At 45.8% G+C, this 16,656-nt stretch overlaps 1 protein-coding gene across 2 annotated transcripts in view; it reads right to left on the bottom strand.

Moving 5' to 3' along the window:
* LOC149359645 (hepatocyte growth factor receptor-like) overlaps nucleotides 1-16,656 on the bottom strand; it is a 68,534-nt gene that overhangs the window by 22,031 nt on the left and 29,847 nt on the right. For both annotated transcript variants that reach the window (XM_089571790.1, XM_089571789.1), the window contains exons 6-9: nucleotides 10,480-10,628; nucleotides 6,162-6,300; nucleotides 2,410-2,546; nucleotides 509-700 (exon numbers count right to left, since the gene is read on the bottom strand). In XM_089571790.1, the coding sequence (XP_089427916.1) occupies nucleotides 509-700; nucleotides 2,410-2,546; nucleotides 6,162-6,300; nucleotides 10,480-10,628 (617 nt within the window). The remainder of the gene's footprint in view (nucleotides 1-508; nucleotides 701-2,409; nucleotides 2,547-6,161; nucleotides 6,301-10,479; nucleotides 10,629-16,656) is intronic.

Raw genomic sequence — 16,656 nt, forward strand, 5'->3', positions numbered from 1 at the left:
TACTGACGCGTCAACAATGCCTTACGCTAGAATTATTTTACGGTTTGTGATATATGCCTCACAAATAAGCGGTAGCTGTTTGTCTCAGGCGTCCTGCTTATGAACAGTTAGGCTTGGTCTTGGGTAGAAGGGAATGAATGGCAGCCCTTTATTCCGCCTGTAAAGATTTTTGACCTTGTGTACTTAATGTGTGACAATAAGACTTTGTCTGTTTAGTTTCGTTCATTTTTCAATTCAGTTGTGTACATCATAACTTGAAACCTCATGTCGCATTGGTAGCTAACAACAAGCCGAAAGTTTAGTGAAGTAAACTTGCAGGGACTTTAGTATCTTAAATGTTTCTCACAATAAGCAAACTTTTCTTGTTCTTTCTTTTTCCAAAGATTTCCACTCGTCAAAAGTATTGAGCGTGAATTTCGTGCAGTAAAGTCTTCCTCAGTACGTGAGCCAGCTTGTTCGGCTTAACCAGCTGTTGAACACCTAAGTGCACTCGTGATTGCACACACACCTGTAATTTACCGTCCTAGGGCTGATGCTTTCGATGACAGGGTTTGGCATGTAGGCAAATGTAGTGTCCAGAGTGTCGTTAGAAGTATGCGGGATGTTGACGCCGTCTATAGCCACAGTTACTTGCATTTCCTTATGTATTTGGTTAGCGGCTACAGCGCTAGTTGAGCACTCCAGCAGCGTTCCGTAGACCCTGCGGTGAGAGAAGGATCAAGCTTCAAAGGTACTGCTTCCACTCGGTGAAACACGCAAAAGCTGTTGAAATTATTCCAAGCTGGAATATCGATGTGAATTTCAAAATCAAGAGATTGTACATTTTTCAACCAAACACCAAACATATCCCAGTACGCAAAGGTGCGCTGTAAAGCGGCAGTACAGCATTTCTATTTCAGAAAGATATATATTCTGGGTGACGTTTTGCGGGTGAACTGCGCTATCTTTGTTTAGAGAGGAGCGTACAGTCTTGGTCAAACATGTGCAGCCCAACAGGTCGGATTCGAAACCGTTCAATGGAGCTCTTAGCACTTAAGCTTCGGAAAGCCGTCGGCTACACTTTCTCCCACTTTCGAGAGAAAACGATATGCACGCGGCAGCAACAGCAACAGCGATATGCACTTCAGTCCCCTGTTGACGCTGTATGATTCTAGCGTATAATGTGCCAAAAAATATTAGATGTTGAAAACGCTAACGTATGTGTATCACACGCTGGACTTGCAGCTTTCCAACAGAAAGACTTAACCATACTGCGCACTTCTGCACTACATAGTGTCCCTTCAGGTGAAATATTAACATCAAACGCGTCGTTAACAAGACTAATGAATAGTTAAGATCACTAAACGTCGATGCCTACGCACGTCTTATTTCCTGAAAATTCATAATATAGCACAACGGTATTCATTTTCAAAAAGGAAACGCATCATCAATATAGAAGGAGGGGCTGTTTACACACTCATCAATCAACTAACCAAGTGGAAGTTGCCCGCAGTAGGGCGCTACGCTTCACATTTTGCTCGTAGTGAACCGCTGATTCCACCTTTAGTGGGCCACGGAAAATCGACTGCGCCAATTAGGGTGGCAAAATTCAGACTAAAGCTAACACCATTTGCGGCTCGGTAATCCCACGCGCAGACAAAAACTTTACCGCTGCTGTCAGCTAGATTGCTCACTTTTAACTATTTTTGCCTGCTGTGGGCACCGTGGCAGAGTAAAGTACCGTAATATTGTATTTTTATGAGAAAACTGGGCATTTATTTTTCTATATGCTTCCTTCTGCAGTATTATTTTTCTAGTCCGAAACACTGCGTCCCTGTATGAGGTTTTGAATGCCTTACACAATGGCCGGTGCCTTGAAGAAATGATCGAATGGTGATTGTAAACATGAGTATCACTCGTAGCAAAAACGTTTATATTGGTCAAACTAAGTATGAAATATTAGGTGCAGACAGAAGAGTTAGCAGGTTTGGGTTTGAAAACCTCAACTGCTTGTTATAGAACATTCTTCAAAAGGCTGGTCAATGTCTAGATAAGGTTTGTTTTTACCTGTACCGTAAAATTATTTGGGCAGTGTTGAAGCAAGCATTTCGAAGAAGTTTGAGGCGAAGGTTTCAAGAAACAGCGATCACCGACCATACACCTCAGTCCTGTAGAGGGGCTTACACATAGTCGTTGTCGGTTGTAAGGAACATAAAATTTCGCTTTTGACAGCGAACTGCCTTGGAGCAATAGCGTTTTCCGATACATAGAACGGCAGCCGTTCTTACATGAAAATAAAGGTGAAACGTTTGGCCAAGGGCTTCGAGAAACTCTAGGCAGTCTATTAGCCTTAGTTCTCTTAAAAACTTCAATTAGCGCTTTGATTAAATAAAGTGTTTTTTTCTGAACTTGGCAAGGGAGAAAACCTACTTGTGAATCCGGCATTTTCTGCCACCGACTGTCACTACTCGTTCTGATCCAATATCAAGATTCACTCCTCGCAGCGTGATGTTGGTACCTCCGGCAATTGGTCCGTATTTTGGCAGCACTCCTGAGAGTGATGCGACCTACAGAAACCAAGAAAAAAAGCACATGGTACGCTCAAGGCTTCTTCCAAAACAAAAACTTCTAACACAGGATAGTCCGCTGCAATGAGCGATATCTTCTTCAAGCATGCCTTTAACGGCGTGCCCCTGATATCTGAGAGATGGCACTCAGAGAACTCAGTGATGCACATGAAAGCAGCAGGTACAGACTCCGGAGCACTGCGATTACTCCGGCACTCACGCACCCGGCACCTGCTCCAAGAACCAACCTGTACTGCACGGACCGCAGATAAAACGCTCCCTAGGGCACTTCCACTATTTCGGCGAACACAAAATAAGCGGTGTTACGTGATTCCGTTCTCTCAACAGCATAGACACTCAGCGTCCGAGTAAACAGTAATGAAATGTATTTCATTAGACCCGATAAGAGCCCATTTAGAAGCGCTCATCTCATCTAATCTGTTGCGTACGGTATCGGCGCCACGGTGTATAACGCTACAGTTAATGGCCCTTTTGCTTGGGGAACGACGGTGCCACCCTTAGCGCTCGGTTACTTCCCGCGGTTATGCCTTTTGCATGAATATCACCAAATGTAGCGTAGTTTCTAAATACAGAAACAACAACTGATTCACGCAATACAGTGTCAAAGCATTGGATCTGCTCATCAATGCCGTCCAGGTAAACGAGAGGCATAGACCATTTAACATGCAGTAGTATGCTCGGCCCACTAAGTTATGGAACGTGGCTGACGCGTAGGGCCAACCGAATGTGAGGCGGTTCAACTGGGAGAGGTCGTTGAGGTCGTCTGGTGTGTCGCAGGCAGTTTTTTCAGCGTCTGCATCGTATCAAGGAACTTGCCACCTTCCTAATCGTAAGTCCAGCGTAGTGCAAAAATGAGATCCCTGCAGGGTGTTCAGGGCTCCGTCTGTCCTTGTTAGAGGCAAAGCGTAGCGCTTCCAGACGGTATTCGGCTCTCTGTAGTCGACACAAAAACAGATTGTGGAGTCTTTCTTGGTCTCTGAAACAAAAAGAAGCCCATAGACTTGTGGAAGGACCAGCGACAACTTGAGCCAGCTTGTCATTCCCCTGAGCTTGCACTTCTCGCCTTTCGGCAGGCTATACACATCGTGGGAGTTTATATATGGCTATACGGCTCCCGGTGCTGATATGGGGATGAATCAAAAGCGCTGCTCCAAGCTGTGCCCCCGTTAATGCAATACAAGAACGGTATCGGCAAAGTAGGTGCTCAGTCGAAGATGGTTGTTCCTTTTAACTTTTGCGCCCTGTCTGTATGTGTGCTTTTTGCGTCCAGTATTGTTCGTTCCCATGAGTAGCGCACTTATGAGGTTAAATATGAAGCAAATAGGCTCATTTGCAGCTTTACTTATGGTTGTTCCCGAGTGAGTGTTGCGCCAAAGTAGTTTCAAACGTTCTAGATCCTCGAGCTCTGAAGGGTGTAGTTCGCGGACATCATTTCTAGTAAGGCCGGTGGAAGCGGCGACGATGGCCTGTGATAGCGGAGACGCAGTAGTGACCCAGCGCCTGGTGTTTATTCAGTTCTCTCCTGCCGAGGTAACTAAGCAGGACATGGGCTTCCCGTCCATTCTCTGAAGGCTGCGCGGGCACAGAAAGCCTCGTCGATGGGCAGAGGTTGACAACGGTTCAAACAAATAATGGCTCATAGTCTGCTGCATTGTCACTGAGAGGAAGAAAGAAGAAATTGTAGGTTGGAAGTTCGCTGACGAGACAAAAAAACGGAGGTGCAGATGCACCTAGGTGCACGTAGGTGAACACACCGCGCCAATAATAGCATAGGAGGAGTCGTGTGTATGTTTTAAAGGCGCCGGTATGAGCAGACTGTGGGCCATCGTGGAAAAGGGTGCAGAATGACGACCATAAATGGGCAGGGGTGACAGACAACCACTTCTGGTCATCAGGGACCTAGTTGCGGCAGTGCAGGAGCCCGTCACAAATGTTGACGTGAACTGCCCGGCGGCGTAGGGCACGAGGCACTGGCGCTGCTTAGGGACTGGGGAGAAATGAATCAAGAGAATTTATCCAGGGGTCCTTTTTTTCTAGCTGCCGATTTTATCCATTGCGAACTACACCAAGCTTAGCGTAACTTGTCTGCAAGGCGCTGACACTGTCAGGCGGCACAAAGGGTCGTTGTTTTTAAGGCCGGAGCTGTAGATGGCATGGACATCGTATTCTTGTAGGCGTAGGACCCACCAAGCGATGTGGCGTGTAGGGTAATTCAAGGAGGATAGTCAAAGCAGCGAATAATGGTAGAGAAGCTGTCTAATGGGTGGCCGTAAACGTAGACGCGAAACTTTCCGATCGCCTAAACCATGGCCAAGTATTGTTTGTCGGTGACGCAGTAGTTGAATTCTGACCTTTTCAGGGCACGGCTCGTGTAAGAAAAGACGTACTAGTGAAATCCGAATTTACGTTGCCTAAGTGCACCACCGTTGCCAACACCACTGGTATGCTCTGAATTTCTTTGGAAGCAGTTGGATCGAAGTGTCCGAAAATGGGAAGCGCAGTGAGCAGACGGTACATCTAAGGTGATGAAGGTGTCGTCGGAACCACGTGACCAACCGGATAGGTCGTTTCCATCCCCAAGAAGGCTCGTCAGTAGCGCAATAATAGAAGCGAAATTTCGGACAAAATGTCGGAAGAACGCATACCGAGAAAGGTGCCAAGTTTCTTCAGAGTTTATGTCCTGGGAAACTCAGCGATGGCTCAGAGTTTGCCTGGGTTAGGAAGCACGCCGCCCTTAGAGACGACGTGACCTAAAACTATCCTTTTGCCGATGCCAAAACGACACTCCTTTGTTGGAGCCCCGTGTCATTGAAACATGTCAACACGTGCTACAAGTGCAGAAGGTGGTGTTGAAATCGAGAGAAGAAGACAGTGTCAGGCACTTCCTATTTGGATCTGCACCAAACCATGGCCAATCCCCCCCACCCGTGGGTATGTGCCATCAATTTTGAGGCAACAACAACAACAGCACAGGCACGTTTTCCACTTCAATTAGCGTGAAATGGAGTTCGTCATGATCTCGAAGGCTACTACAGCAATAAAAGGTCCGAAAGGCATGACATGAAGTTCGTATGAACCATCCGGTGTCACAAAAGCCATCTTGGGACGGTGAACGTCCGCCACAGGGACCTGCCAAGACCCCGATCACACTTCTAAAGATGAAAATAATTACGGGCCCTTTAAGCAGTCAAGGGCGTCATCGACTCGGGGCAACAGATGAATGTCTTTGCCGGTGACCTTTTTAAGCTGCCAACAGTCGACACAAAGCTATATTGCACCATCCTTTTTTTTCCTCTAGGACGACCGGAGAGTCACACAGACTACTAGAAAGTAGAATTACGCCACGCTCAACCGTGTCGTCCATTTGACCGTCAATAATCTGTCGGCCGTTCGCCGATACGCGATGTGGGCTCCGATGTCGACCGCGTGGGCCACAGTGGACGTACGACCCAATCCGCCCTGCCATTTTCTTTTCGAAGCATTGGAACGGTCCCCTAAAGAGCACTATTAACGATTTCTTAGCATCACTGTTGTACTTAACAACCAGTTTCGTTGAAAAAAAAATGCTATTTTTGCTTAATCGGCTGTTTTTACCTTGTATTCGAAGCCTGAAAGGATTCTGTGACTGTCAACAACATCGTAGTTTTTCTTGGCGTCCCTGTTAGTATCATTCACAGTTATCACGATGTCCACTTTCTTGGCTTCCTTGAAAGGTGGAGTCTTGCATTTTACTCTGAAAAATATAGTACAAGGATTACTTTAGTGCTTGTTGTTACTGAGGCAGATTCTGAAACAGATAAACTCTCATCATTTCCCTTCGTTTATACCAAATGGGTCGTTAACGATAGTTGTACCACTCACTCTTTGTAATGACAGGCTTGCTTTTAAAGAGCGCCTTGCCCTTAATGTTCCTGGAGTTTTCAATTTGGGCGAGTTAGTAGCTCTTCACTGTAAATGTTTAAAGGCGCCAAAAACACACACACAAGACAAGAGAAAGGGCCAAACCCTCCGTTGTCTTCTCTTCTGTGGTTGTGTGTGTGTGCGTATGGGGTTGGAGGGGGTTGACACTTCTAAATATTTATAATGATCATTTATTTTCTGATGGGATGATAAGATTTTGGGCTGATGATGCCTACCATTCTAGTAACAACATGAATGGTTGGAATCGCAGTCCGCACTTGAAGACCCCATTTATTAGTTTATGGTTTATAGGGGTTCGACGTCCCAAAGCGACTGAGGCTAAGAGGGACGCCGTAGTGAAGGGCTCCGGATATTTCGACCACCTGAGGTTCTTTAAGGTGCACTGACATCGCACAGTACACGGGGCTCTTGTATTTCACCTCCATCGAAGTTCTACAGCCGCGGCCGGGATGAAACCCATGTATTTCGGGTCAGCCGCCTAGCGCCATAACGACCTCCGTCGTCGCTTCACGGCATGGCATAAATAATTTCTTCCAATGCGACGTGGTCGCGCCCACAAAGCGCCATTAGGTTTCTAGCACAAGGATGTGCTCGCGCTCATCTAATAACGTTCGTGAGGACCGTTGAACTGGTTTATTCACTGTAGGCTTGCTTCACTAATTTTCTTAAATCGGGGCGTGTTTGAGGTTGCTTGCATCGCAACACGCTAGGTCGTAGCCATGTGAACGTTTTAAAATCTGCATTGCTGTATTTCAAGTTCAAATAAGAAACCATACTGGTATCAGTTTGAGGAAAACAAGAAAATGGGCATATCTCCGCTTCCTGTACTCATTTTTATTGCACATGACGTGGTTAAGTGAACTATAAAATGTGATTAATATATAATTATTACACAGGAAATCAGAAGCATATAAAATATAGTCACCTCTATAATATGATTCCCTATAACTAGATTCTAATTGAATTTTCATAGAGTGCGTTGAGTTTTTTCGAAGCTTGCTGGAAGGTGAGTGAACGAACCCATGTATGCGGTGATTCCTTAAAAGACATTCCTGAACAGCGGCATCTAGATTTTTACTTTTCACTATATTTAACCGTAATTCACTTAGCGATGGCACACTAGGCATGTTTGTGAGAGAGTTTTAACACTTCTATGTAAAACATCTTTTTTCTGTCTCCTCATGCTGTATATAACAGCTTCAAAGGAAAGCTTTTCTTGGGGGTTCTGTAAATAAAAAAATAAAAACTTATAAAAGAAATAATAAAAACCTTAATATGCCCTCTTTTCTTTACGCAAACAAGGAGGTAGGGTCAGGAGGAATGTAGTAGAGCGGTAATCTAGAACCGAAATAGAGGCTCAAGTAGAGCTATGCTGGAGATCCGTTGGTGCGATATGGCCTTAGGCGCTGGGTGCTGAACCATAGCATTTTGATAAGGTGATAATTACTCAATGCCATGCCCCCAAGCGTAGCCGTAAAGCTACAAAGGAAAGCTATATAGTCTCTGAAAAAAACTTGTAGTTAAAGAAAAATTCGTCCTGGTCGTAGGTTTGAACACGGCACCACCATGATAAGGGCTGTCACTCTTGAGTTAATAGTAACGGCTAGCAGTGCCAGGGCAAGAGCGAATTAACCAATAACTTCAAGTGAGAACGGTTCTAGTCCACTATTCAGAGGAATCCTGCAATAGCGAGTTCATTTGTAATACGGGGGTAAATACTTACTGGCAGCCACCCAAGCGCAGCCATGGAGCTACGTAGGAACGATACCTAGTTGAAAAACAATTCTTCTGTTCCAGGGTTCGAACTCGGTACCACCACCTCACCGAGGCAGTCGTACAAATTGAGCTTACCGGGACGGCAAGGAATGGTAGCCACAATAAATTACTTGAGCAAATGTTTTCATAGCCCTGTAGAGGACTACAACAGCTACTGGTAATTAAAATTATTTAGCCGCGCAGCTTTCTTAAGAATTTCCAACGCTTTTCTGAACAGAAAGAAAAAAAACTGCCTTTTTGTGAGCATCCTCTCAAAGCAGCGGAGCCGCAGCTCTGAAGTCACTAACTGCTGGCATTGGCAGCCTTGTTTACGTGTGAGTTTGTTACGGGCTGCTGCTCACCTTGTATCAGCGTGATATCAGGTGCCTGGTTGCTTTATCGCCGCGTGCTATCTGTTGAGGTTCCAATTATAGCACTGCCTTGAGCCTCTCTACTCTGCAGCCACCGGATGTTTATGTTTGTAGTGGCGGCCTCCGCGGCTCAGCACGCATAAATGTCCGGTGGCTGCGCAGTAGAGAGGTTCACGGCGCCACCGAAGTCGGTTCCCCTACATCGGCGGTTACGTGTGGGCATTTCATTTTTATCAAACCAACCTCAGCTGCAGTCACAGGTTTGGCGGTGCTGCCTCCGTAATAACGGAGCTGTTTTAGAACGAAGAGCGCACAGCACGCTAAGACCTGGGGCTCAGTAGGAAGGTGCCAAAGTTAGAACTGCTCTACTGGCGCCACGCTGCGATCATCAAATATTACAGTCCTTAGGTGCTGGTGTTGGTACTGGCACTCCATTGTCACTCCATGTCTACAGCGGCCAGAAATGTCTCACTGAAGGCCTGTGAGGGGTGCCGAATTTGATGTTCGTATTATCACTTCGTAGTTTGTACGAAAAAGCGTATTCCTCAGTGAATTATCTCCATTTCCGGGCAATTGCTACGGGACTTCATGCTTATGAATTTTGTTTACTCTCGTTGATAAAAATAAACCATGAAAACTACGTCGAAGCAACACCGCGGTCAATATGCACTTCCCAGTGTTGTAATGCGTAAAACGTGGGGTACGGCTCTTGCGTGGCGCAGAATTTTGTTGACGCCAAGTATGGCTACGCTTATACCTGTCGAAATTTCTATGATCGCTTTGGATAAATCCTATATCTGTAGACCTATCACTCATAACCTTTATGTGAATACTCACTTGGGCCTTTTAAACTTCTTGTATGTCATTTTTAGAAACTGCTACTCCAAAAAGTTTTATGCGCACTGAGTTTTGTAGATATCTTGTTGTAGTTCGTCTGCCCTTTCATGCTACCTAGTTGATTATGCTGATAAGCCTGACTATGCCAAATATCCAAAAAAAACCTTCCCCATATCTCTCCAATTAATCCTGTCCTGTGCCAGTCGCAGCCACTTTATCCCCGCAAACTTGTGAATCTCATCCGTCAACCTAACCTTCTGGTGCCCCCTGCCACCAACTAGCCCAATTTGAAACTCTCTTATTATTGTCTTTCGTACAGAGTCCTTATTATTAAGGTAAGTCGTTTCATTGAATACACTTACCAGCTTTAGGATCAAATGCGCTTTTGAACGTAATATTTTTCTACGTGGTCACTATTCATATGTTCTGATACTTCCCTGCTATCTTAGGCTTTCTCACTTCGGCACCGCATGCTTGTGAGTTTCAGTTGGTCTGCGTAGCTTTCGGTCGTAACAATAAAAATTTCTCTCTGCTATGTGCTCCAAAGGGCAACCCTGTTTCTCCTGTTTGAATGCAGAGCTATGCACAGGACTCTTGGCCAATTTATGCTTAGCAGACAACCTGGTTATCATACACTGCGCTTGTAGATTTTAGAACTTGTGTCGTGGGCTAGCATGGCAACCTCTTTTTGCGTCGCTGTTCTGATTCTGGATTATGTACTACGTGGTTTTCAAAGATTGTGCCCTCTTATCTCAACAGTTGTCCACGACGTATGAGCGAAGCCTCTCGTGGCCGTCTCAGAATAAAGCATGAAGTGCTTCCTAGCAGGATCTATCCAAAAAGCTATGTCGACTGGGTTCTCCCTGCAGCAAACGACAATCGTCGAATCGTGGCGTCACTCTTATACGCTCTTGGCGGCGCTTTAAAACACCTCGGTTTGCAGTAGTCCATAACAGAGATCGCCTATAGTGAACTCTTAAACGACTGCATCAGGCATAATGATATCACATCCTAAAATGTAAGCTTACAGTGAGAAGACCCAGTTGATGATTTGGCATGGCTGGCCGCCGACGGTGATCTCGATGCTGTTGGATGGTTCGCGCCACCAGTACCCAAAGTTGTCTCCCAAGAAGGTAAGCAGAGTTCCACCAGACGTTGGCCCACTCCCCGGGTACACCTGGAAAGAACAGTACGTATGCTTATTAAGCCTTGTTGGTAAGATTCTTGGTCAGCTTGCGCATTAAAAGGTTTAGCTCTACGAGGTGTCAAGCTCGCTTTTCTGGGCGTTGTGCTGTGTGTATCACCGCAATGTACCACCGCTGTGTAGTACGCAATGTGCTTTCTTCCGAGTCGCCTCATTCACCCGCTTCAGCCGACTGCTCGCCGGAGGATGCGCATGGTGGACCTTTAACGCTCATTAACATCCCTTTTCCTTAACGTCCTCGAAGTGCATCTACACGAACTCTCAATACACTGGAATAGTGAGATCGACTGCCTATATTATCTGCAATAAAATGTTTTAATCATCATCAACAGGTCTGCCTGCGCTGTTAGTGAACATGGCACATCACGAGCGCGCTGATAAGAAAAAAATCTACAGAGAATGTTTGATACGTTCAAATTGGAGCGAAAGCATGGATTTGTGCTACGCAGAAGACGACGGTGAGTAGGCAGTGCCGCGGTACGGAGCAGGTAGAGGCGCCTGTTAGAACTTCCGTTTAACCAGCTGGGTCTGCCTGTGTCCACTGCAGTTGTTCTTTCCTTTGGCTCTTCTTCGCTTGAGCGAAGCAGCAGGAGTGCGCACTGTGTTGTTCAAAATTTTTCTTCTAGAAAAGCAGCGACCCACATACTAATTTTAATTTAATTTTATTTCTTGCAAATTTGCAAATTTGACAAGTGTTGCTAATAAAAAACAACACGGCCATATCCTAGTAGTCTCGCTGAGGGGCCCCTAAAGGTGATTAGTTCACGCAGCCTTAGGTTCGACTGCCAGTCATGGATATTGATTTTGTTTTTCTCCTTTTCATGATTTGACCTCTAACTAAGCTTTAGGTCAAAACGAGGCACCCGGCGATCGAAGCACGAGGTCCCGTAGTGGGGCTTTCGCTTTAAAAAGTGACGCTAGCTGTAGAAGCAGCTAATCGCACATTTTTCGTTTAGTGCTCGCACGTCGGTTACAAGCAAGGAAAGAACCTGACCCGATTTTTCAAGGGATTATGCGTGTGCATTGCGCGCATCTAGTTGCTTCCGAAGTATGCGTGGTCGTCGCTGTGTCGCTTAGATTCAGGACCAAATAAGCGGAAGTGCGCATTTCCAAGGAAAGAACACACCTATCTTAGATTCATTGCATAGGGTACCAAAAAGCCCCGCTTGACGCTTTTGCCTTTCCGCCACTTGCCCTGCCCCAAACCACCATACCTGCGAGACGCCCTTCCGCTTATAATAGGCAAATTCAATGCTTCCTCAAATATTAATGCCTACCAAATCACCCGTACTTCAATGATAGAAGCACGGATGCCTCGCTCACCAGGATCAGTGATGTGGCGACCTCTGGCGGGCGCTCGCATTAAATTAAATCACTCAGGTTGGAGCGCCACACGGCGCTTCCTATAACCTCCGCAACGCGGCGCGGTCCTGCAGCTGCCCGTTGGATCTTACGTTTTCGAATGGGAGCTATGCGATAGCCTTGTTCCGGCTGGTAATGCTGGTCCGCCGTGGTTCGCCCTGGGTGGTCTACGACCCCACGCGGGGCTTCCGACACCCAGCCTCAAAGACGCGGCGCAGTACGGCGCGCCCTTTGTGGGCAGACTAAGCTGGGATAGGTAAAAATCTAGTGAGTAGGGAAGGGCAAGAAAGGGGGCCAGGAGAGGCCTTGATTCTCATTTTAGGCACATGTGATCGGCATTAATAGCAATGCAGATATAAAACCATGCTTCAACTTTGTCTTGCACTAGAAACCTTTGAAGTTTCAGGTCGAATAATGAGAACTTAGTTATGGCCGCAGCAATCAGAGACCAAAAGGAGAGCCGAGGTTTTAGACGCGACTTCAACTAGTGATCATATATTTGACGTGGGCAAATGTTCTGGGTGTTGAGTGTCAGGTCGGTAGCCGGTAACTGACATTACCTCTTTTCTAGAGTTCTTAACGCTCCGATGACTGTCATCACGATTCGGTGTATCGATCGACTCCTTCTACACTTCTGGCAACTCTGGGGTCTGGTGGGTTTACAAATTTTAATTCCTTTAAATACCGGCTGTAAACTGATTGTTAACTAATAACGTTTGCAAATGTTTTCCTGCGGCTTTTTAAGCAGCCTACGTGTAAATGCGAGTCTTCTCTAATGTTAAATGATGCATTTGTCCAACTGTTCCCAAATGTGTAAGTTAATCAACTCTTGAAGCTACCTACCGGTTACAGTTATTATGTCAGGAACGGCAGCTTTCCTGGCTAGTTCGTGCATGAAAATAAACCGACCGACCGACCGACCGACCGACCGACCGACCGACCGACCGACCGACCGACCGACCGACCGACCGACCGACCGACTCTGTTTCGGTTCAGTCTGTCTCTGTACCTGCGTGCCCAGTGATCAAGCTAGCTACCGACACGGATTTTATGCAACTCATCAGTTTCAATATCCCCCCTCAATAATGTTGCTAGACAACTTAAGAAATTGAATCAGTCCGATTCTATTATTCTACTGCACGTTTTTTTCGTAACACTTCTATGGCACTTTTGGTTGAAAGTTTGGGAGAGGTAGGCTAATTTAAGGCGGAATATGAGCATAATTCTGGCAACCACCGATCAACACCACCTAAATAGATACCACCGAAACTTAATTAACTTCTTCCAGCTGCGACGGCTTCTTAAAACAAAATAAGTTACCTGCTTCTGGGCACACTTTTTGAAAAAAAAAAACATGATATAAAAGTGCAATGGCCACGTAGGAGCTTGCTGCATGCCTCATTTTACACCATGCCTCCAGGAACAGAAAGCCAAGTATCTGAATTTATTACACCTCTGCGCACTCAAGATAAGCAGCATGGGAGTGTTGATGCCTGTTCAAACAACTCTTGCTGACTTCCTGCTTGCATAGGGCGCGGCAACTGATTCTGCGCAGCTGCTCGCCGCTAAGGCACAGGTGGGCAGAAAACAAGCACGACGCAAGAACGTTTGGGGTGGACGCGCCTTTTTCAACGACAGCACACGCTGTTGGTCCACCCGTTGTTCACTTTTGAAAAATCTGCGAGATCCAAAATATTTGAGCACCCGAAAAAATATACCGAAAACACAGTGCCTAACTTCTTTTGAGAATCAAAATCATGAGGTCAAAGCGTTGGAATTGCTGCCGTCCCGACAGAAAGTGATTTCAAGATACGTTTAGAACGGCTTTAGTGCCTTGGATAAATGGCATGTCGCATGATTCTTTAATCACATGAGTAGCGCGCAAGCTTTATTAAGTTTTGCAGGTATGGAATTACCACGCGTGCATCAATGTGTTTCTAAAGAGCTTTGTAACCTCCATATCCTCTTTCCTTTGAAGGGAGACTATGCACTACGATAGATATTCTAACTTCGAATCGATGTAGCCGGTGACACATAAGAAAACTGTGCTCTTATCCTTGGTTCGCCCTGCTAACATTGGGAGCACCTATGCCAACAGCCTTAGCAATCAGCCAATAGCTGTAAAACAGCATCTTACTTCAAAGCAACATGGAAGGCAATTGAACTTAGCCTGTGTCAAGAGACTGACGCACTACAAGGCCAAACATGCTACTTTCACTGAAAACGGAGTTTTTGTAAGCTATTAATGGCCAAGAAATGAAATACACTCGCCACTACAAGTGGCCGATTTTGAAAGCATACTGCAGTGTGGTAGAGCTTTTTGTGCGTGAGTCGCAGATGCATGGCTATACCACTATCAACTTAAAAATGCCGATCACCAAGTCATTTTGGGTGTTTATGTCACAAATTTGAATCGAGGGGTGGCAGTGTTTTCAATGCAATTTTCTCCACAATAAATGCGTTGTTTGCTGCCGCACGACTATCATCATAACTAGAAAAAGCCATTTAATCGGTTATAAGGACTGAAATTCAATGTAGATTTTCTTAGTCTCCTTAAAGGCCCCCCAAAATGCAACGCGGATTGTATTGATAATAGTTCAGACAATAAAAGAAGGGGTGTGGGTTACGGTTTTCTTGAGTACTATGAGTAAGTGAGGTTGTTTTCGAATGTGTTTCTGAAACGTATTCTGGCTTCCTTGCTGTATTCCGCCAAAGAACAATGGATACACCGAAAAAGCTGCCCGCTCTGCTAATGAAAGCTGAAGGGTCATTCTGCCAGAACTCATGCTTAAGGCCTGTTAAGAATATACTACCGTACAAGACACATAAAAGGCTTATGATAATTTAAGCGTCCCCATAAATTCGGACAGCCTAGAAGAGAGAGGTCCTTTCCTAAATGCGACGCAGGCTTCTTGTCGTTGGTTTTGTGTCAACGTTGTGATAGATGTCCAGTGATACAAACCTACCTGCGCGGCAGCGTCTTCTACTACGCGAGCGCATGCAAAATGAGCGATTCAGGATGGACAAACAAGGAAAAAAGACGGGGAACGCACATCTCATATCGTTCCTTGAGAGCACATCGCCGCGTGCACGGTCATCAGCTTTCGCTGGAGCTGACTAAAGGCACGTGCCCGCGGCTCTGCGCTAAGTTCCTTGTTTGCAAAGATAGCCTATGCTCATACTGAAGGAAACGACGCAGAAGAATCAGCCTCTTTTAGGGTAAACAGCTGTCAGCAACAACTCCGAATGAGGAACGAGCTCGCCAAAACGCCGCGCCAAAAGCTATCGCGAATAGGGTACCTGATTCGCCACAGAGAGAAAAAAACAGGAATAGAAAGAAACAGAACCCACACGTCACAACATTTTTTATCACCAGTCAGTAAGCATGGAGACAATGGGCGAAATGTTCAACACATATCTCATTCGTCCGATACGTAGATAGTTAGCTGGCTTTGTTACTTTAGCCTTGTGTGGTTGGTATGCCTGAAGCAATGTACAGGTCTGAACTACGTGTACCGAGATTGCTTTATTAGTCGGAAGTCGTAAGTCAGCTGCACATATATTGCAGGCTTTATCGGTTGCTCCAATCAGAGCACATTTCGTTCAGCATAATGGCAATTTTAGCGGCGCAGTGACGGAGTCATGTGAAGAAACTTAAATACCAGCCGAATCAGAAGTCAACCTCACACAACGTTTCTGCCTTGAGATCTATGCGTGTGGCGAGTTATGGCTTAAGTGGTTTGGTTTGGTTTGGTTTGGTTTGGTTTATGGGGTTTAACGTCCCAAAGCGACTAAGGCTATGATAGACGCCGTAGTGAAGGGCTCCGGAAATTTCGACCACCTGGGGTTCTTTAACGTGCACTGACATCGCACAGTACACGGGCCTCTAGAATTTCTCCTCCAAAGAAATTCTAGCCGCCGCGGCCGGGATCGAACCCGCGTCTTTCGGGCCAGCAGCCGAGCACCATAACCACTCAGCCACCGTGGCGGCTGTTATGGCTTAAGTGGTAGTTCCTCCTTCGTAAAAGGGGCTTGTCACCGTTTCCTTTTTCTTATCGTGTTGCTCTGTACACGCGCAACAAGCACAGGGAGTAGTATGGAGTTCTGTAGAAGGTGGCAGCAGCATCTTATGCCTTAGTGTCGGTAGTATTCGTCAAACTGCGATATTTAAGAACGCTGTACGGCGTAATGTCTAGCGCCTACATATCACTAAATTCGTATTTAACGTAGAAAATGGCAGTGCAAAGGAAGCGGGTACGGCATTGAAGAAATATGCAACAGATGACAAGCGCTTGTCCTGTGGTGTATGTTTCTTCAATGCGTACCCTCTTCCTTTCCGCTGCTGTTTTTTTTTATGATGAATGACTGATCGGCCAACACGAAGATATTAATCGTCATTTAGCACCCACGTAGCTTTCATGGCAGGACCTCTGTGATACACAGAGGACCTCATGCGATCCGGCAGAGCACTTTACATAGTACGCAATTCGACCCAGCGTCCATGACTTAGTACTAAAAAATAATGGACATTATGTATGCCACTGTTGTCAAATAAATTCCAACGACATCTTGTGAGGGGAGGGGCGAATTGTAGATTTAATTCGGAGAGCTTAGTAGCTCCTACTAAGTGGATAAGCTG

This window comes from Amblyomma mixtum, chromosome 2, assembly GCF_055824585.1.
Source record: "Amblyomma mixtum isolate Tamu chromosome 2, ASM5582458v1, whole genome shotgun sequence".
Taxonomy (NCBI): domain Eukaryota; kingdom Metazoa; phylum Arthropoda; class Arachnida; order Ixodida; family Ixodidae; genus Amblyomma; species Amblyomma mixtum.